The 22,796-nt window shown below is 46.3% G+C and overlaps 1 protein-coding gene across 10 annotated transcripts in view; it reads right to left on the bottom strand.

The window, feature by feature from the left end:
- The window catches only part of NEO1 (neogenin 1), a 170,899-nt gene that overhangs the window by 24,139 nt on the left and 123,964 nt on the right, over positions 1–22,796 (bottom strand). For 4 of the 10 annotated variants that reach the window (XM_017816787.1, XM_017816783.1, XM_017816792.1 and 1 more), the window contains exons 8-17: positions 21,049–21,268; positions 15,090–15,244; positions 14,294–14,442; positions 13,210–13,348; positions 9,772–9,821; positions 9,177–9,321; positions 7,823–7,933; positions 4,076–4,270; positions 3,348–3,443; positions 2,046–2,269 (exon numbers count right to left, since the gene is read on the bottom strand). In XM_017816787.1, coding sequence (XP_017672276.1) covers positions 2,046–2,269; positions 3,348–3,443; positions 4,076–4,270; positions 7,823–7,933; positions 9,177–9,321; positions 9,772–9,821; positions 13,210–13,348; positions 14,294–14,442; positions 15,090–15,244; positions 21,049–21,268 — 1,484 coding nt within the window. The remainder of the gene's footprint in view (positions 1–2,045; positions 2,270–3,347; positions 3,444–4,075; positions 4,271–7,822; positions 7,934–9,176; positions 9,322–9,771; positions 9,822–13,209; positions 13,349–14,293; positions 14,443–15,089; positions 15,245–21,048; positions 21,269–22,796) is intronic. The other 6 variants (XM_017816786.1, XM_017816793.1, XM_017816789.1 and 3 more) reach the window with 3 other exon arrangements.

Genomic DNA, 22,796 nt, shown 5'->3' with positions numbered 1-22,796 from the left:
CACAGGGGTGGCCAGTCATCAAGGGCTCATATAATGAATTAAAATTAAATCCTCTATTAACCTGAAACCTTCACTTGGTGCACACTCTGAGTACCTTTGGAGTAAATGGATTGTGGCTGACGGGTTGTGACAAAGCTGGACTGGGCACAGCTCCCTGGGAAAGGAGGGAGCAAAGCCCTTGGCCTGGGACAGCGAGGGAATGACAAGTCCAGAGGAGAAATCTTGCATTCTGAGCTGCCTTACCCCCAAAATGCACACCAGCTCTTCCTCTCTGGAATGCCTGTGGGAATTCCAACAGCACTGGAACATTCCATAGTTTATAGTTCCTGGTCTCTCCCGGCTGCAGCCAAGCTCCTTTCACAGGTTAAGTTCTGGTTTTCCCTATGGCTCTGAATCTTGGTATCTCCCTGCACATCCCACTGGATGTAAATCACACATCAAGGCCCAGCTGGAGGCTCAGACTTCTCTGCTTTCTCCAGTTTTTAACACCACTCCCAGTTTTTAAGATCCCAGCCTATCCCATGGTACCAAACCCCACTCACTCTCCATAAATAGTACCCCGAACAATTTATTTCCCTAAAAGATCCGAGATAAGGTTTAATATTTTTGGTTCTCCTTAAGAGCTGACTGTTGGATCCCAGGGAGCTGCAGGACAACCCCAGTCCCCAACAAAGGCTCTTTGGTGCAGCAACACGGTTCAAAGCACAGTGGAGCCTTTTAGGAACTGTATCCCATCTGTTCCTGTGTTTACAGGCTCCAGATTGACACAACTCCTGTATAAATAGAGGAGAAAAAGGCTCCTTAAGGTGGAACCACTTGTGTTGGGAGCACAGAGCTCCTTCAGCAGCAGTTTGGGAGTGCCAGTGAGAAACAGGGGGCAAAGGGAGAAAATCTGAACGGATGGCTCCAGCATCCATTGGGATGAGAGGGATGGATGAAACCACCCTGTGCTGAACAGATGCAGCTCTGGATCCTGGAGAACAGAGTTTCTGTGCCCAAAGCTGTGGAACAGTCGCAGAATGTGGGTTCTCCAGACATCCTGGGTGCCACATGGTTAAAGCAAAGACCCTCAAACGTCTGTCCTTTCAGGCAAATGCTTTCTGCAGGGAGTGATTCTGAACTATATTCCATCATTACATATTGGCTTTGGTCCACAATAAAACTTGTCACCCACTGGCCACCAGCACCAGGAATGGTGGGAATAGTTCATTTACCACTGAGGGTGGGGTTTTTTTAAGCAATTAACTACAGAAACTGTAGCTTTCTTTAAATCACTCCTGAGACATCCTCTGCACATGACTCAGGAATGTGGGCTTGCCTTTAGAGGAGGAATACACTTATAATAATATCTTTTCATTTCAATAAAAAAAAAAAATAAATCTGGACCATAATAAGATAGCTCTGTAGGAGCATAAAGGGGACTCCACTGGCTGGGTATTTTAACAACCAGTTCCTCTGAGTCTCATTGCAAATGTGAAATTTGTAGTCAACACCTTTGAGGCCTCCAGATAACCCTGAAAATTAATAAAAAAATCCAACCAACCAACTAAAAAAACTGAAAACCCAAATCCAGTTTCCAAATCAAAACAGATGGAAATGGAGGAAGGCAAGGACATCATAAAGTTATTGTTGTGTATTTTGCATCCATTCAGTTCCCAAAGGAAAGGTTCACTATCGACTCGGCATGAAAAGGTTGTAAAAGGAACTGAAGACCACAAGAGTCAATCTTTTCCCTGCAGGACTCACCCCCAAATTCAGGTTCTCTGCTGGCTGGGGAAGAGGCAGAGAGTCACTAACACAGACCTTCCAAGTGTCCAACTGTCCCTGTGCCCCTGGCTCCAGAGCAGAACACCCTTCTGGAAGTGCTCTTCCATCCACGCTCACAACACCCCAGCTCCAGCTCTCTCACCCACAGAACACAGAACCAACCTGGAACAATCCTGCCCTTCCTGGCACAGCTCTGCAGGGTGTTCTTACCCTCAGCTGCCACCTCAGCACTCCTTGTCCCTGACCCCCAAGGCTGCTGGAGCTGCTGGAGCCAGTACCTTGTACTTGGTGTTGGCCGGGATGTTGGTTTTCCAGCGCACTGTGTAGTACCGAGCGTCCGTGATCTTCTGGTTCTTGGGCAGAGAGTTGTCTGCCCACGTGATCCGGATGGTGTCGTGGCTCAGGATGGAAGCCTGAACTCCCACCGGGGGCATCATGGGAGACGGGTCTGGCACTGGAGTGTATGGAGCATTAATAACAAACAAATCAACCTCGGAAGTGTCTGGGGAATCGATGGGCAAGGAGTCGGGGGTTACAATTAAAACGGGAGGAGGTGGCATTTTAATGTAAACCAAAACAAAAAAGGGGAAATGCAGGGTAGTGCAATGAGATGGAGGGTGAGGAATGGAGAAAAAGAGAGAAAAGCCAGAGTTAATAGGTGACATCAGACTGGTCAATAACATCACTCTTGCATCTCTTCCCTTCTATAGACAGTAAGACAACACAGACATGCTGGTATAATACTTAATGGTATTAGTGTGCAGTGCCCTCAGCCGTGGCCTGAGAACCCCAAAGACACAGCCATTTTAACTTCATTTTCCTCAGGATGTCCACTGAGTCCTCTTCCAGAAAACAATGAGGAGAACAAAGAGCTGGACTCCTTCTGGATGGGGAAATGTCACTTCACACACAGGGAGCTCCTAGCAGCTTTTAAAGCATGTTATGGGCATTGAGTCCCAAATATCAGACAAATATACAATAACTGTGAACTGCAATTGCAGTGTCCTCTATAAAATGTCTAAGGATTTTAGTCCTGCTCTCCAGGACTAAACCAAAGTGCTGCACCTACAGCAAACCCCTCGCTGGTGTCACCAGGGAGCACAGCGAGCCCTCACATGGCAACACCTCACCTGCAAACTGTTTCCTCTGCTTGAACTCTTTCAAAATTAAAACTTTCACCAACTTTTTGGTGTAAGTGACAGCAGAGTGAGACTTAGATAAAGCAAACACACATCATATTCAAAATCTCAGTGTAAAACACCAAAAAAAGCTGTATTTGCCCCTAAACCCCAAAACAAGGGCTGTGCCTTTAGAACAGCACCCCCAGGCTCTGGGCTCGTGTAATGTTAATGTTGGGAACAAGAACATCTATCAGCAGCTGACAGGTAAGTTCTGTAATTTCCAAATGGCCCCAATTTTAGGTGGTTTAATGTGGGACAAGTGAGGCAATCCCTGAGCAGTGAGGGCAGCCAGTTAAAAGGATGGGGAGCGCTGGGTGGCACGGACAAACCAGACTCTTCCATCCCACACCACCACATTCCAGCAGCTGTGCAGGACTGGGAAGAGCCCCTGCTCCTTACCAGAGTGGGGCCGGGTCACGGCGCTCTCGTACAGAGGGATTCCTTCCCCCACGTTGTTAAAGGCCTTCAGGGTGATCACATAGTGGGAGCTTGGGTCTAAAGGGAAAAAAGAGATTAGAATATCAAATGAATCCTATTTTCTGCTTCTCCATACCCTCTTTGTTCAGTATTTTAATTTTTAACTGAAATATATGAAATAACTTGATTTAATTTGAACTGCAAGTCTCCGTGCAGACCTTCTGTTTGTGTTCCCAGAATCCCAAACCGGTCTGGGTTGGAAGGGACCTTAAAGTTCCTCTCATTCCTCTGCCATGGGCAGGGACACAACAACTCTCATCAGTGGAAGTCTCTAGTCACAGCAAATCTCCCTTAAGTACAGCCACAAGAGCAGTGAGGAAAAACAATTTAAAATGATCATTTTACTCTGCTCTACTACAAAATACCTCCAACCTCCGATTTTATGGAACTTCTCAATATTAATATTTCTTTGGCTTTCAGGCTATTTTACCCACCACAGAGAATTCTGTGGAGGGGTGAATCTATTTTCCTTTCCAAGTAGCTGCCAGTGAATCTTGGTGACATTTTAGCTCCCTTTTTTTGCCTGAAGCCACCTGTTCTGCAGCTCCAGCTGGAGAATGAGGGGCCCCTGCTGCTGCTTAGCATGGAAGGGGTTGTGACAAGGGCTGCAGGAGGTGAAATGGGCAGGGCTGGGGATCCCCCTGGCTCACCCAGGTTCTCGATGGTGTAGTATCTCTGTTTATAGTCCACCTTGATGGTCTGGGCGTGGGGGGAGCCGATGCCGTAGCCGATGGCGTAGCCCCTCACCACCACATTCTGGTTCTCCGGGGGGGTCCAGCTCACCACGATGCTGGTGACCAGGGGACGGACGTGCAGGGAGCTTGGAACCTCAGGAACACGAGTTTCTGTCAAGGAAAAATGATGGATTTCAAGGCTTCCTCTCAAATAAAGGTAATTCCACGAAGAATGTGAGGTAGGAAGGCCAAATGAAGCACTTCTACTCTGTGTGAAATGAGCACGTTCCAATGGAAGAGCTTTGGTGTCCAAGGGAGAGCAAAGAGCTCCAGCAAACAGAGCTTTGGACACTGTTGTATTTAATAGATCCTCTCTTTAAAAGAAAGGGCAGTTGTACTGAAGAAAGTATCACATCTGCTCAGGGCAGATTTTCTAGATGGTTGTGCATCTTCTCACCAATTCTTCCAAGCATGCATTAGATTTATCCCATCCTTCCCCTCCACGAAGCAATCTGCTTCCAATTCCATCACATTCCTTACTTGTGGGCATTAAAGTAATTATACTGAAAATCCTGATAACGAAAAAAGGTTCCTGAGCTTGTTGTAGCATTAAATAGGATATTGCAAAGCTCTGAGAATGCACCCTGCATTTGTCCTACACTTGTTGCTGCCTAAATCCCTGTGTTCACATAATTCACAAAATACAAGCAGAAACTACACAGCCAAACTAAAAGATCAAAAAAAAGAGAGTCTATATCAAATGTTCAAACCCTACCCCCAAAAAGCAACACAAATCTCTTCCCAACCCATGGAGAGATGAAATGTGGATCCTTAAAACCAGGACTTCCCCAACATGCCACAGTAAGCCTCTCATGTTTTTACTATAAGGTTTTTTCCCTACTGTTGATTTGAACCTAAAAGCAACCTCACAACTGTCCCTGCAGTGTCCACAACTTTGGTTTAACTTCTGGAGATTAGACTTTTGTCATCCCACTGGAGCTGCCGTGTGCCCACGGATTATAAACAGTTCTGTGCAATAGCAAACTGAGCTCCCCACTCTAAAATAAAAACAAGGACTTCTGCTTCCTGCAGGGATTTAATTTTAATGAAACATGCTGCATTTCTCTAAAACCATTTAATAAAGCACCACAAAAGGATTATTTGGATCATAATACAGCACTGCCCTGCCAGCCCAGGGGGTTTCTGGTCTCCAGCTGACACAGCCCATCAATTAAAGTTCACAAATATTAAACACAGCAAAGCTCCAAGTGCAGCCTGAGAGGTGACATTTTTAACTGCACAGAAGTTGGTGCACAGGGGATAAACTTTGTACAACTGTTTAACACCTCCTGCTCTGCACTCCTGGGGCACCTGCACCAATGCAGGATTGTCACACTCCAGCTCCCCTGTACCTTGAGGAGACTGTCAGGTGAGTTATTTTCTATTTAAATTCCAAAAGCAGCCATAGGAATGAAAAGAAATTATGCCTTCCCTGCCTACTGAACCTGAGAAGTGCAAGATTAGCTGTAAATACATTTGCATGGTGTTAAAATTATCCACATGAGTTTCCTAAAGAAAGAAACCCAAAAATACACATCATCTCCCTGGTGTGCACATACAGAAAGTTCTCACACATGTACACAGAATGATCTGAATACCAGGTTAGGTTGTCTTAACTGTGAATTTTTTATTACTTTATTCACTGGAAAGAATATGCAGAAAGAAATTCAGATTTCCTGCAAGGACTGCAACATTCCAAATTTAAATGACAAAGTCAACAGAGAAGGAAAAGGTTCCTTTCTTCTCCCTCCTTCTGCCCTATTTAAATTTAAATTTAATCCTGATGCTATCCTCTGGCAAAGCATTGTTAACTCTAATTCAGGGACCTTTTCATTACCTCCTGAAGTGCCTATTTACAGAGCTCTGCTCCAGTTTGGGGACCTCGTGGCTTCTCAAAGCTCCACAGTTGTGTCATATCCACTTAGGGGAAGACAGACACACAGATCAAAGTGATTTCAACTCTGAAAAGTCATTTGAAATATCTACAGACCTGAACTGCACTGTTAACACTGGAGCAGGGAGAACAAGGATTAAGTTGAGCATCAGCTTTGCAGAGCACAGAGACTGGAGCAGGGGCTCTCCAGGGCTTTCTGAGCCGACTGTGAAGGATCTTCCAACAGTGGAGAGCAAATATTGAAACACTTTCATTATTTCATCTTGCAGCTGCCAGGAAAGCTGAACCTGAGGCTGCACAGATGTGAAAGACACAGCTGGATCCTGTGGCACTGAGATGGAATGACCCTCTCAGCTCCTTCCACAAGGCCAAGAGAGAGTGGCCCCCAACAAGCAAAAGGGAACTTGGGTGCAACCCACTAATTTTGGAAATGGGAGCAGTGCACCCAGAACCACCAGCTCCAGGGTAGGCAGTTCCAAAGAGATTCCCCCCCAGCCATCCTTTAAAAATAGACCTTTCTTCCATTTTACCGGCTCTTGGTCAGATCTGGGAGATACTCACAAAATTGCTCCTTTGAATTCTGCCAGAATCAGGTTCCCACTTGTAAATTATTCCACTGTAGGAAAGACCAAATGTCTGGACCAACTATCGGAGGTCAAAATTTGTCACAGAACATTTCCTACTTTAATTGTTAAACTCAACACTGGGAAAACAAGCTGTTACCATGGTTCTGTATATCACACATCATTAATCCATGGATTTGGTGGAAGAGACTTCACTGCTGATGGGAGATATGGTCAGAAAATATAATCAATCTGCCTTTTCTCCTCAAGTGGCAAAATAACAGCTACTGTGGGTCAAAGAAAGCACAGCACCAATGAAATATGGGGATAGGACTGCAAAGGGCTGTGGGGGACAACGTTTTCCTTTATTTATTTCTTTCCTACTGTGGCATCTCATTGTCACTCATAATCAGGTATTTTACACTTAGTGCCAACATACAGCACCAGAAAGTGTAGAAGCAGGGTTTGATTCCAAGCCATTTTGTTGACTTGGCAAGAATTTTCTGTTAAAATAGAAATCAATTTAATAAAAAATTAATCATAAATGAAACCCATGGTACAATTAGAACACGGTAAAACCGACGGGTTTCCCTTTACCAAAGGCAATGAAATTCCAGTGTGCCCTGCCCCTGAGCTGGGATGGTTGTGAGGCCTCTGAGCTGTGATGGTTGTGATGTCCCTGAGCTGTGATACCCCTGAGCTGTGATGGTTGTGAGGCCTCTGAGCTGTGACGGTTGTGATGGTTGTGAGGCCTCTGAGCTGTGACGGTTGTGATGGTTGTGAGGCCCCTGAGCTGTGACGGTTGTGACGGTTGTGAGGCCCCTGAGCCATGATGGTTGTGATGTCCCTGAGCTGTGATGGCTGTGATGGTTGTGAGGCCCCTGAGCCATGATGGTTGTGATGTCCCTGAGCTGTGATGGCTGTGATGGTTGTGAGGCCCCTGAGCTGTGATGGTTGTGATGTCCCTGAGCTGTGATGGCTGTGAGGCCTCTGAGCTGTGATGGCTGTGATGGTTGTGAGGCCCCTGAGCNGGCCCCTGAGCTGTGATGGTTGTGATGTCCCTGAGCTGTGATGGCTGTGAGGCCTCTGAGCTGTGATGGCTGTGATGGTTGTGAGGCCCCTGAGCCATGATGGCTGTGATGCCCCTGAGCTGTGATGCCCCTGAGCTGTGATGACTGTCATGCCCCCCGTCCCAGCTGCTCTCACCGTCCAGGTCGCTCTCGAAGGTCTCCGCTGACACCCAGTCGGTGGCGGGGCCGGTGCCGTTCACGGTCATGGCGGCCACTCGGAAGCTGTACTCGGTGCCTCGCTCCAGCCCTGCCACAGGGACAACCCCAGGGGTCAGCACGGGAATTCCCACCGCGGGCAGCAATCCCAGACCCGACCGACACACTGGGATAACCTGATAGAAACAAACCTTCCACCCCACCCTGCCACCGGAGCGCCGTGAGGTCAGGGCCGGGAGCAGCCCTTCAGCCAGGGTACACCAGGGAGGGGACACCCGGGGCTGGGATATGGTCCACTGTCCCACTGACTGCTGGAAGGGACTCTGAGGTGCTGTGTGCAGCCAGCTTTAATTCACAGCTCTTAATTAGTTTTAATTAACTAATTACATCCACAACTAAACCTAGGCGTGGCACAGAAGCAGCAGGTGAGCAAACTGTGCAAACTGTTTGGTCTATGTAAGTGTCTATAATAAAAAATGATAATAATAATAATAATAATAATAAAAATTGAAGCAGCATGAAAATGCACTCAAAATTTCATATATGTAACATCCAAACATATATGGATATATGGAACATCCAAGACAGGCTTTGTTGTGACAAAAATATACTCGAGTTACAGGAACATCTCGGTTCTGAGAAAACTGAGACTTACTGTCATAGCTGGAATTTCTGAGAAAAAAAATCAGAACATCTTATTAAAAACTGCGTGTTCCTCCTCTAGAATTTCACAATTTCTTCTCTTTTGACCAACTGTTCATTTACAGAGATTTTAAAAACGAACAAAATGTTATCTTGCTCCTGATCTCACGCACTGCTCATTTCTGCTGAACAGGATTCTAGTTCTGGTAACAATATATAATTTACACTAAGTGATGGCCCAGACTTGATTTTTAAGCGTACAAAATAGGGGATGTATTATACATTCACGCTAGAAAGGAGGAGAAAGGTTGATTCCAATGAAAGTAGGTGGGATGATGTGCAGGGTGGATCAGGTCAGACACTCAGAGCTGGGTTATTGGTTATCACTTGCAGTACTCTCAGCTCCTGTTCCTCTGGAATCCTTCCCCACACGTCATTCCTGGCACTTGGGGAGATGCTGCAGGCAAACCCCATGCCTTTTATAAGGAATCATCCAATCCATTTAGCAAATCCATGGCAAAATCAGGTCAGCAGCCCTCAGTTCTCACCGGCAGCCCACGCGACCTCAGAACCCACCGGCGCCCGTCTGAGATGTGACTCAGTTTGACTCCCAAGGCAAGACCCTACAGAACCCTCCCTCTGAGCCCTCTAAAGGCCCCTACAAAGCCCCCCCGATGCCAGGCCCTGCTCACCCTCGATGAGCTGGGACAGTTGGGTGCCCCCCACGCTCTCGGTGACGTCGCTCTTGCGCGAAACCTTCCGGTAGCGGATTTTGTAGCCGGTGATTTGCCCGCTGTGGGTCCCTGCGGGAGGGGGCTGCCACTGCAGCAGGATGCTCTGGGGAAGGCAGCACAGGAAGGCATTGGGAAAGAAGTTTTTAGGAAAGGCTTCTAAAAAAAGTCTCCACTCTCAATGACCAAGTGTTTAATTCTCTCTTCTGAAGTGCCCAGGACACTGCAGATGTGTGTTGGTGTGTGCACACACTAAAAACAACAGTCAGTCAGCAGGAATTCAAGCTCTGCTCCTTCAGGCTTTTGTGCCTTTCATCAGGAGCCTTTGGTGCACTGTCACTGTCTTACTGCATCCCATGTCCAGCCCACCACTGGATTGGAGCTCCCAGCATTTCAAGCCCCATGCTCAGATATTCTCCTGCTGGGCAGCTCACACACAAAGAGTTCAAAAGCAGCATAGGAGAAAAAAGACCCATAGCAGCCCTGAAATGTGGTCAGTCTAAGACCCACCAGCCTTTATTTACCCATTACCAACAGGAGATTTGCCACATCTTACCTTGGAATTCCGTACCTCCAGCGTCAGATTCTGTGGTGGAGCGCTGGGGACTAGAAACATTAAAGGAATTACAATTCCAAAATTTTCAAATATGGTATTTCCATACCCAACCACTCTCTGCTCTCATTCATTATGCAAATAAGTACAAACCCTTCTGGTTTAAGACACTTTATAAAGGACTAAATCCTCCCAGAGGATTCTGACACACAGTGACTGGCTGAGGAGGGTTCTGTGTTTTCACCACAAAGAACTCTTTATTCAAGTCCTTACTTATCACAGCTATCTAAATAAAAAATGTTTTGTATTTAAAGGTTTATCTCATAAACTCTCAGAGATGAGATCTCATTCAGTACCTTCCCAAAGCAAATCTTTAATTAACACACTGCTTGATTTGGGGAACCCACATTTAGAATTCTGGCCATGGTTTTGTTATCATGATTTTCTGTAACAGGAAAAGCTCAGAGTCACCACGTCCCTGTGACACTGAGGAGGGGAAGGACACGATATAAAGCCAAACTTTCCTTGCTGGTTGTTTGATGCAGTTGGTGCCTGTGTTCAGAACAACCTTAAAGTCATGGGTTACACAAAGAGTCGTGAAAAATTACTGCACATATTGCCAACTTGGTGAGAGACAATCAGCAGGACACCAGAAAGGACCTGTGCATGTAAATGTAATCATAAAAATGCATCTCAACACATGCACGGTGCAGTTTGTCACAGAATGGTTTGGGTTGGAAAGGACTCATCCTGTTCCATCCCCTGCCAGGATGGGACACCTTCCACTATCCCAGGTTGCTCCAAGCCCCGTCCAACCTGGCCTTCAACACTTCCAGGGATGGGGCAGCCACAGCTTCTCTGGGCAACCTGTGCCAGGGCCTCCCCACCCTGACAGGGAAGGATTCCCTCCCAACATCTCTTGTCAAACACTTCCACAGGAAAAGCATTGCCTGGTGCTGCAGAGGACACAGAAACCAGGCAGGCAGGAGCACCAGGACACGCTCAGGGCTCAGAGACTGGGAGAGAAATGCCTTGGCCGGGCTGTGATGCAGAGATTACATTTCCAGCTGTAATCCCTGATCAGGAATTCCACGAGAAGCAAAGCAATCCTCACGAGCAGCACATAAACCTTGGTTTGAATGGTAATACCTGCAGAGCCACCCCTGCAACAAGGCACCAGAACAGATTAGGAGCAAAAACCTACATCAAAATGCAGATGTTGTTAAATCACAGCTAAAGGAAGCTTAGGGAGAAATCCCTGCAGGGAACAAGAGATTGCTCATGGACACTGCAATATGAAAACACAGGAAGAAAATGCACATCATTTCCTCAAAGATTTGGGAGCTTGCAGGGGCAGAGCAGTGTGGTTAAGTAGCAGGTTATGAGATTGGAAGAAGTAAGATGACATCCTTCAGAGAGCTTTAGAAAATAAATATCTGCAGGTTAAATGTGAAAACAAGATTTAGAAGAAAGAACTTCAGGAAAATGTCAAAATGACATTATAACTAATAATGAATTCTTCAAACAAAGGAGCTGGAAGCCCTTTAGAGAAATCAGAGTTAGCAAATGGTCAGGGTAGGAGAGAAAAAGACAAAGATAAGGCCACACAACTCTCTTTCCATTTGTAGTGTGGGAAAGGAGAGGCTTCCATGACATCCTTACATGGGACTCACAGGGTCTCTCCAACTGAAATGTCAATATAAGGGATTCTGGAAGAGTTGGACGTGAGGAACAGCAGCATCTTGCCAGGGTGAAGTGCAATTCATCCAGGGTTTCTCAAGGAACTTGGGAATTAAACAGCTGCATGACTTATGTAACTTCTCCCAAGCTACCTTGATACTGGGAGATGGTCAATGTGATGCCAGTACCACACTGGGATCCACTCAAACTCCCAGGAGTGTCAGAAACCTCTGTGAGGCAAATAAACTGAAGCAACAATAAAGCATGAAATTTAGAGAGAGTAGGAGTAATAGGAGGAATAATAGTACGTATTTCTCACTTCTCCAAGGGAAATCCCACATCATAAACCTCCTGGAGCTCTTGAGGAATGAGGCAATGAGGGGATGGCACAGAAGTGCTCACCAGAGTGAGCCTAAAATAAGGGCAGAAGTAGGCTGGAAGGGACATGGTGGGAGATGAGCTGTGGAGCTCCCGTGCTATGATCTGATGGTGAAGAACTGCAGAAGGACCTTGGGATGTTCCCACCTCAGGGCTCAGAAGCAGCCAAAGTCAGTCAAATGCAAGTAATGCCTCACTTGTATCTTTGATACCATTACAGTCCTCCATACTTAAAAGTACACAGGAGAAAAAAAACTTGGAAAAAGGTTCAGAAAAGGGCACTGAAGGTGGAAACAGCTTCCACAAGAGAAGTGGGTAACCATTCCTGTGACTTGGGAATCTGGAAAACGAGTGAAATGAGGGAGAACACGGCAAAGGTCCACAGAGGGAGGAGTGGGACAGAGGGGGCTGTGGACACTGGTTATTCCCCCTACTCAGGCAACAAGTAACACTAACACAGAGCAGGGACAGAACAGACAAGAAGTGGGGATTGTTCAGAGGAAATTTATCCGTAGAATCTTTGTCCACTTGATGTTGTGGATAAAAGCTGATGTGGGTTAAAGAAGATGCTGACAGGGTTTCATGGAGGAGAAACTGAATTAGCAAAACACAGAAATCACCAAACAGACAAGAAGTGCCCCAGAAACAAGCTCAGACTTGGGCAGAATTTGGGACAATATGCCTCTCTGCTCCTCTGTTCTATTTCTGGTCATTCCTGAAGAGATGATTCCAGGCTCCACTTACTTTCCATCTGGTTGTTCTCATATACAAATAAACTTCTCTATAAAAAATATGAGCTAACATTAACTCTGATCATTCTACAGTTGCTCGTGTATCTCTGTTGGCTCACAGTACCTCTTGATTTGCCTTATAAAAAGTCCTGGCACCAGGTCCTGCTTTCACCATTATATGCAACAGATTCAGTAATACCTGTGTTGGAGTGCAAACAAAGACAGGCAACATTTCCCCACAGGAAAACAATTAAAATGAAAACACTCCAAAACCAGAAGTCTGCTGATATATAAAAATGTTGGAGAACCTAAAAAATAATTTGGAGCTGTTGCATAAATTTATTTGTTTTTCTGTCTGCTCTCAGTACTTCGTAGACTCAGCAGTCCATGAAATAAACTGCGGATGCTGGAATGAAGAACACCATTGTTCCATAATCCCGATCCCAGATACTTTTGCAGGTGCAGTAATTTTCCTTCACCCAGTTTGAAAGGCCTCTGGGGAATTCTGACCAAGAACAGCCACACGCAACAACACCACTACTCATAAAACAGGGCAACAACGAGCAAAACCCATAAAAGTCTGGTTAAAAATTCACTGAAAGGAAATTGCCGGATAATTCCTGCAAAACCGACATGGAATAAGGAGCTTTACCATCCGAGAGGGTGCGGACGACGACGTCGTGGGTGGAGACGCCGGGGCCGTGCTTGTTGTAGGCGACCACCCGGAAGCTGTACTCGGTGAACTTCTTCAGCCCAGTGACCGTGTGGGACAGCCCTGCCACGTCCACGTCCTGCCCAGAGCAAACAGACACCCAGTCAAGCCCAGCACCAGGGCTGCAACTACCGCCAGTGTCCGAAGAATTCCCGTAAAACACACAGGAACCCTCGGAGCAGCGCCTGCGGATCAAACCCACATTTATAAACCCCCGGGACTTGTGAAGGTGCCAACCGTGAGTTTACAAGAGAGAATTCTCCCTGTTCTGTTTAAATCCTGGACACTGGCTCCATACATGGAAAGGGATCTGGAAACTTGACTATTAGCAAAAAATCATGACTATAACTGGAATAGTGGGATGCAGAAGCAGAAAAGGCATCAGGTCTATTTTAAACTGATGCAAAAAAATATTTAAAGGCTAAGGAAAATGTATTCTACCCTTTGCTTTTTAAAGCTGGAATCATACTGATATGCAATGGGATGGGAAGGGGGCTGTGATGAGGATTAATCCTCACTATTTTCAGGTGGCAGCCTAAACTTCTACAGAACACATCGGATGCTTCGGTGGAATCATCGGAAAATTTAATCCATTAGATGCTCAGCAGCATCAAAATATCAATCACTGGATCCAAGACCTCAAGAAGTACGAACAGCTGAGATTAATAATCATGCTAAAACCAATAGTTTACCTAATTTACTAAAAACCAGCCTACAAAAGTGTGCAAGCATCTTCTCTATCATCTGGACCAGAACTGCTAAATGATGACACAGTTGTAATTTGCCTTCTCTTCCTGAGGTATGATGGAATTCCCCAAAAACTACTTGATGCTGATGAACCCACCAAAATAAGGCATCACACACACAAAAAAATTAATTCCAAGACATACACATTTCATACTGGAATTTTAAATTTAAATATTTCCGTGTTTCAGCCTGTCAGAAAACCAAACCCTTCCCACTGTGTTTCTAGGAGTTCAAGGAACACCTATCACACAGGCTGCTAAGGGTGGTGTATCTGTACCTGCTCGGTGTCCTGCCCCTTCTCCATGTAGTAGAGTTTGTAGTTCTGGATGTCCCCGTTGCCCGAGAGCGGCGTCTCCCAGGTGACGGTGACGGAGGTGGGGGAGCTGGAATACGCACGGATGTTGGGAGCCGGGCCGGGCAGCTGGACTGGAACACAAGAGTGGAACTCTGCTAGTTCTAGAGCCTGGCCAGGGATGGTTATTGCAGTGACAACCCCACTGTTCATCACCCTGAGGAAGAGGTGGGTATTTTTCCCATCTCAGCACTACCCATGGATTCACCCGTGGAAAGGTGGGACCAAATGTCTGAAGGAGATCCTGCTCCCTGGGTCACAGTCCTTTTGCCTGGAATGACCCTAATAAGTGAAAGACTTGACATTTGCCTAAAGTTTTCCCTTCTTCCTTTTTCAGCCAGAAAACTCAGAATATTCTGAGTTGGAAGGGACCCACGAGGATCATCGAGTACAACTCTTAAGTGAATGGCCCATACAGAACCATGACCTTGGTGTCATCAGCACCATGTTCCAAACAACTGAGCTAAGTTAATGACAGTGTAAAAGTATTACTTTTATAACAGTTAAGAGAATTTAACAAGGAATGCCTCATCAATTCCTCTTGATCATGGCAATAAATCCAACAAACCCACCAGCCTGGAAAATCTTTGGAAGCTATGGTCTGCAAGTGCAACTTTTGAGAGCATCAACTTCTTCTGGGAAAGGCCATGAATGGGGAAAACAAAAAAATTAAATCAAAATCGATCCCAAAGTGAGGAAAACTCCAACCATTCCAGCTCACCCTCGGGCTGTGTTGCCACCTTGAGCGGAGCCGAGCTCTCCCCGGGGCCGTGCCTGTTCTGAGCCACAACTCGGAACACGTAAACTGTCTCTGGCATCAGGTTTTGGATCATCACTTGTGTCTCTCCAGGACGACTCGTATTTTCAACACGTTCCCTTTAGGAAGCAGAAGGTTTAGGCAGAGAGACAACCACTGATTAGTAAGAGGGGTTTGGAGGGGGAAGGAAGGAGTCGCCGTGTCCCGTTTGAGCGTATCCCCCGTGTCAGTGACGCGCTGGTTTACACCGTGCTCTCTGCACAACACAACAGGAAAGTGCCAAAACTGCTGCTGACACACTGCTTTGAATTTTGCAAACTTCTCTTTGCAAAAGAAACAAACACAGTGAAGTAACAGAATAAATTACACTCGACAGCACCAAACCCTCAGCAGTTCTCTGCTATTCCCATAACAGCAAGTGATAATTCACGGTGACAGTTTATCCTGCAACTCTGAAGCCAAAAGAAAAGTTATTTAAGCAGCACAGTCTGGTGAGATTTGGGGCACTTCTGTTAATATCATGGGGCTGCTTTTTGTGTGTTCTTCAAAGGAGCTGTTTTAATGTGTTCTTGTTCCTCCAAACTTCACTGGGTTCCTCCCTGGTGTCTGGATTTGTTCAGGACACCCAGGGCACGGCCGTAGCACCCACACTGGATCCATACAAGGACTGGAGGCAATAGGAGGCAACCTCTCCTTCAGTGTGACCTGTGAGTGCCTCACACTTGTGCTGTGCACATGGAAATGTCCTCTACTGAACCTAAGTGGATACTCCAACCTCCAGCAGCAGCAGGGAGGCAGATCCAGGCTACCAGTGCCCTGTTGGTCTGAGAGCACCCATGAAAATAATGCACTTTGCATGGGAAGGGGCATCTCTCTCAGGCCAACACTTTGCAAGCTGGAAGCCATAATCCAATCAGGAGAACACATGTTGTGTATGGAGGCAACTGGAAGGGTCATTGCTTGGCCTTCAGTGACCCTCCACCGACCCCCCGGGCTCCCGGAGCCCAACACTTCCCCCTGCGGAAGCACCGTCTCACCCGAATGTAGCCCAGGAAACTCCATCAGTTCTTATCAGGATGGAGGGGGAGATTAGAGCATTAATCATTAACTAATGACAGCCTTTATTTCCAAGACAGGCCGCTGGCACCTGAACTCGTTGGAGCTGCGTTTCAACAACAATGGCTCCACACGTCCGTCCTTCCCTGGAAAGGAGCTCCCGCTCCCTGAGAATGTGAACAGCAGTGCTACAAAAGGAGAAATCAGAAACTTCCCATTGAGAAAATCAGAGGGAAGGTGCCTGCTCAGAATACAATCCTTCCCCTTTGGCCTGCCAGGCTCTGTTTGGCTCTGCAGGGACAATGACTCTCGTCCCATTGTCACCTCCCATTAAAGCATTTCTGATGCAGAAACCTGGGAAGAATCATTCCAGCATCTCTCCTTTCCACCTCCCAGCCATCCTGCTTCAGTTTCTATCATGGAAATACGATGCCAAAATCCCCATTTTAAATTTATTTCTTCTTAGATCAACCGGTGTGGTTGATTTAGCATAACTTGGCTGAAAACATTTTGAAATCCCTGTTGATTTCTGCATTATTACATCGCATCTACAGAGAGGGAAACAATGCACTCACTGTAACTAAACATCTATTTACACTCATTTTCTAGAATGTTCCCCTCCATGAAGCTGAGCTAGAATGGCTCTGCATCAACAGCTGAATTTATTTCAGATTTTTATTCATTTTCATCACTAATTTTTCCACTTCTAGCAAAACGTTTTCCTGAAAGCACCTTCCCCAATGGAGTTTCCTTTAAGATGAGCTGTAGCTACAAGGATGGGATCTGAAAGCCCAGACTAAGTGCCAACAGATCCACAGCTGTGGAATAACATCCGGCTCCCATTGACATGCAAAATATTGCATTTTCTGCCTCAAGGGTAAGTGCACTCCCTGATTTTGTCTGGGAAAAAAGATAATCAGCAAACCAAGGTTATTGTTTAAAATTAGAAGGAAAAAAAAATCAGAATTATTTTACTAGAAAGACAACATTTACCAAAAATAAATAGACACGTCAAAGTACTGCAATTTTCAGTAATAACTAGAAATGTGCCTTCATAACATTATGGTAAAAATATGGTGAGATTAATCTAATTAAGTGCTGCATGAATCTCTCCTTTATGCCCTTTCCTGGGGAGCCTGGAGTACCTTTTCTGAGTGCTGCTGTACCTGATGGGATAACAGGTACAGGGAGATGGGCTCCATGAGTAACTGCATTACCCCTGTTCTATGAGTCCAGTTTAATCCCAGCTAAAGAGCTCTGCAAACTCCAGTTAAGGTTTACAGCAGCTATATCAAGCACCTCAGGGGAGAGCCATCAGTTCAACCCCCAAACACGGGTTTGTCTGGAAATGCCAAGTTTAAAGTTGCACTTCCTCGTAAAAAACAACGCTCAGAGAATTATTAAAAAGAGGATATTGCCTGTGCCAGCCCTGTCAGCTGTGGAGCCTGGCAGGGAGCTCCAGAGACGTTCTGACAGTGTGATTACACACAATTAAACCCCATTTTCTGCCTTTGAAGCACACTACGGTGAACCGTGAATTTAACAGTATTTGAGTATCTCACACGTGTAATTTACCCTCTTGTACCAGCAACGTGCTGCTTATTTCTTTTATTTTTGTCCAAATCTTGAAGTCTGGAGTTCTTCTGCCCGAATGCTTGGCTAAAGTTTCACAGAATTCAACCTCCCTGCAGCACATTTCAATTTTCACACCCTTTCCAGGGGAACTGCCTTCAGGGTGGAATAAATCCCTAACACGAGGATGAAATAACTCTGTAACTGTGTAAGATTACTTGGGGTCCTCCAGAGGTGTGACAGTAAAGCCATGAGACACCACTTCACTCCCACATCACTGCCTCAGCAGGAGTCTCTCTGATGTCACCAAGCCAAGGTGGGACAAGGCACTGGCTGGTGATGTTTGTGCAGCCAGAGAAGCAGAAACACGTCACCTCCACAGCCATTTCCACACTCTGAAATGCTCCTCTTGGAATCATGGAATGGTCTGGGTTGGAAGGGACCCGAAAGCTCATCTCGTTTCACCCCCTGCCATGGGCAGGGACACCTTCCACTAGCCCAGGTTGCTCCAAACCCCTCTAACCTGGTCTTGGACACTTCCAGGGATGGGGCAGCCACAGCTTCTCTGGGCAACCTGGGCCAGGGCCTCACCACCCTCAGAACCAAGAATTTCTTCCCAATATCCAAACTAAATCTAGCCTCTTTCAGCTTAAAGGCATTCCCTCTTGTCCTCTGCCTCCAGGAAGGGGCTCTAAGGGCCTCTGGAGGCCTTCTCTTCTCGAGGTACACCCCCAGCTCTCCCAGCCTGGCTCCAGAGCAGAGGGGCTCCAGCCCTCGGAGCAGCTCTGTGGCCTCCTCTGGACTCGCTCCAGCAGCTCCATGTCCTTGTGCTGTTGGACCCCAGAGCTGGAGGCAGCTCTGCAGGGGGGTCTCACCTGAGTGGGGCAGAATCCCCCCCTCGAATAAGTTCAAAGGGCAAAGGTGAGGAGCACCCTGTTCCTGTATCTCCTTCCACTGAACAGGCAAAACAAAAGGAAGGTAAATCAGTGGTGGCTGAGGCAGTTGGTCCCTCAGACCCACACTCCTCATGCTGGAGGGACTGATGTGCTCCTGCAGCTCAGGACATGAGGGTGACTCTCTACAGCCCTTCACAGATGGTTTAGAGATACCAGAGTACCTACAAACCCCCTCCATCTCATATGGACTTTGTTCATTTCCACAAACCTGACTTAAGAGGTCAATAAATCAAACACCTGGTTTGATCACTGCTCAAGTACAAGTGAGGAAGAGACAACACCTGGGTTACTAAAAGGTTCCAGTAAAGCAGGCGCTGGAAAAGGTATGAGGAGGCAAAATGTGACAGCGTGAGGAGATGGTACATATGCACTTAAACCACAGCAAATGCACCATCATCTACAACTCAGGGGCTACAAAGCCACCATTTAAACAGGGGTTTGTAGAGCTGAGGAAGGAAGGAGGGTGGCACAGTCAAGCCTGGCTTCAAAACTCTTTGACTTCTGACTGCCCAGGGGGGTGTGACAGCTCCTCTAGTTCTGTACTCACTAACCAGCAGCATTTCCACAAGGCCCAACCAACTGGTCAAAAACTACCACAGAACATCAAAATGGTAAACTGAGCCTTTTACTTCCTTTCTTCTTCTTCTTCCGTTTTTGTTTTTTTTTAATTTTACTCTTCTCATTCTCTAAATCCAGGTTGAAAGCAGGACCTCACAGTATTTCCATACTCATCTGTGAAAGGTGTGATACCAACTGTCTTTATGAGGCATTAGAAAAAAACAGCTTCCAAAAAGCAAGTGGAGAACGGGGTGAGTGTGTGCTAATGAAAGGCCCTCAGAGCCTGCACTGAGCCCTGATCCAGAAGGGCACTGAAGCAAACAAAGATCTCACAAAGTCAGTGCAATCACCTGCTTACACATAAAGCACCAGCTTAAGGGTTTGGATGTGTACACTTTGTGGGTGCCACTGACCTGAGTCCCAAGGGATGCTCTGCAGGAACTGGGAGCAGCAGGTTCTGCAGAATGTCCTGTAATTCCCTAATTTATTCACCAGGAATTAGGAGATCACTCTTACCCTTAGTTCTGTTGGTCCAAGAGGAATATTTTCTAGATTGTTATAAATTTGGTATGTAGTGAAAGGGGACAAATTTTGTGTCCTCAAAAGCAGGGCAGGGAGAGGTCCTGAGTCATCTCCAGCAAATCCCTTCCTAAAAACCCACCGAGTGGAGCAGTTACAACCAGGAACATGAAGGAGGGGAGGCAAGAAGCAAGGATGGCTGGCAAGATCCCACCTTTTCCCTGTCTCACTTAAAATACCTCCAATAAGAATGAACAGAATCACAGTCACAGACTGGTTTGGGGTGGAAGGACCTTAAAGCCCATCCAGTTCCACCCCCTGCCATGGGCAGGGACACCTTCCACTAGACCAGGTTGCTCCAATCTGGCCTTGAACAACTTGGATATTCCCCAAGTAAGGAAGTAGTAAAAAACCAACAACTGGGAGGCAAAGAAAATGTTACTAATTGCCTCAATTAATTGCCATGAGCTTGGACTAGATGTCTATCCACAGAATTAAGGAAGAGCACAAATTCCCCACTAGCAGCAGTGTGTTTTCCGTTCTCTTCCAATGACTTTGTTAACTTTGAGTCCCATGCTCTCCTCAGTAAGGAGACAGATAACTTTCCCTTGGGTAATAAATCTGATAAGCTAATTTGCAATTAATTAAGCACTGCTCCAAATGATTGTTAGCTCCAGCTTCCTCCAACTTATCACAACAATTGAACAATCCAACTTATCTCAACAATTTGAACCTGTAACACTGAGCAGTAGATCCCGTCAGGAAGGGAAAGGGGTAGATCGATATTATCCACTGGGATAATATGTCAAAAGCTTATGACTGGGAGTAATTAATGTAATTTCTTTTTATAGGGATTATTAGGAAGGAATCAACATTTAACCAACACCTTCGATGGCATTTAGCCAACACCTACCACACGTTTGTCCCTGGGATCAGAGTGAATTCACGTGCCTGTCGCTCCCACCAGCACATGGCTTCTGGAGGATGTTCCTGTGCCCGCTGAGGTGGCACTGACAGCAGTGCCAGTGCTCCTGACGAGCTGTGACAGCCTCTGCTGCTCTCACCTTCTAACAGGCTGCTAAAAGCAGGTAGCAACTGTTTGCAGTCAATCAACCCCTGCCTGTAAAAATTCCTACGTGCAGCAACAAAGCCAATAAAACTCAGGGTGCAGGAGGGAGGGGAACACAACCCCTCCCATCGCAGGTTGAACACGTCGGGTTACAACGTTTCCAAGCAAAACCAGAGTGAAGAAGAGTCTTTACCTGTTGATCCCTTCCTTGGTGTAGAAGATGGAGTAGGTGAGGTTGTCCCCCTGAGGGTCTGACACTGGTGGCCTCCAGGTGAGCCTGATGAAGCGGGTGGACACGAGGGTGGCCACGACGTCCCGCGGGGCCGAGGGCAGGGGTCCTGCTGTGGCTGGTGCTAGATGGTCATTAGTGGCACTGGTCAGTGAAGTGGGAGGCAATGTTGGGATGGCAACATCTTGTCATGTGCAAACATTGGGGAACATGAAGGGCAAACATCACCACGGTTTAAAAAAAAAAAAGAGAACAGGGGAAAAAAAAAAACACAAAGAAATAAACAAAACCACGATGGGAAACAAAAGAAAATGAACACACAAAAAAGGCCATTAAACTGAAGGCTGACATGCAGGCAGAGGTAACTACTGACCACTAATGGGGTATTACAGGACATCACTTGGAGCAAGCAGACCAAATCTCCATTGTAATGAAGTGGCAGGGGGGAGGGAAGGGTGAAACTGGGGATAAAATCTGACCTCAGGAGAGGACATACCAGCAGCAAACAATACTGCCATTGCTTTGTAGACCACATGTGATACCACACCCTTAACAGCAAAAACCCAACTCGTATTAATTATTCAAACATACACCCAGTCCCAGTTTTGAACATTAGCTCATTAACATGCAGGATTCATTTATACTCTTCTCAATCATAAAAAAATGACAGACTGACACACCAAATTGCTTTAAGTGCAAACTCATTCAGGTTGAGCAATTAAACCCTGCAGTCATTTCATCTGTAGCTGCTTTCTGGAGTGGGTGGGTTCTGCCCCTGCCCAGAGCAGTGACAATCCCAGGGCACTGCATCCACAGCCTCTTCCCTGCCTTTCACCAAGGGCGCTGCTTTCCTGCCACCAACACTCCCATAAAACCTCTTCCATCCTTTACAGCAACACTAACAACATAAACAGCTCTGGCTACGGATTATTCCCACCCTCTCCAAACTTCTCAGCCTAAATCACGTCGTGTTCCTGTGCTGCTACTCCAAACCAGGATAAATCCCAGGGATTATTGCATTAAAAGGTTGGGAGTTGACAGCACAGGCTGCATTGTACCAAGAGCTGCTCTCCAAATCCTATTAAAGCAATCCATCCAGTAAATCTAACACTGATACTCTGAGCAGCTGGACCCCAATTACCACCAAGTATTACAAGCAGCACAATTAGTAACAAAACCCCAAAGCTCAGGATACCCTGAGTTTTTATGGATTTTTAACTATTTATCAAGCTTAAGCCACCTGATGACTTTTTCCACACGGGAATCCACGCTGCCAAATACATCTATTCACTTATTAATTATGGGAACTAACTAAAATGGCTCTGGTTTTCCAGCAGAGCTGTTGCTGAGAGCTGCAGCATCTCCCCCAGAACATGTGGACTTGTGTCTTGATACACAAGGAGAAAATCTCACAAACAACATGACTAAAGGAGAAAACATTGCCTGAACAACCCAACCTTCAGGCAGACACACTCACAAGTCTTCCATCAACAAAAACCTGATTTTAAATTGTCAAAAACCCCTTGTCAAACCAAGCATCAGCTCACACGTAGGTCTGGAATTGGCAGGACTCTCAGTTTTTCTCTTCTATTTCTTAGGCAACTCCTGACAACAACGTAAGAACAAACCCTTGGCTTTTATCAGATCTGCACCACATAACCACAGTCCACAGGCAAAGCTCAGACAGAGCCCAGAGCCAGGAACACACAGAT

Source organism: Lepidothrix coronata, unplaced genomic scaffold, assembly GCF_001604755.1.
Source record: "Lepidothrix coronata isolate B3197 unplaced genomic scaffold, Lepidothrix_coronata-1.0 Scaffold58, whole genome shotgun sequence".
In the NCBI taxonomy this organism is placed as follows: domain Eukaryota; kingdom Metazoa; phylum Chordata; class Aves; order Passeriformes; family Pipridae; genus Lepidothrix; species Lepidothrix coronata.
This window is presented reverse-complemented; position numbering and strand designations above follow the sequence as displayed.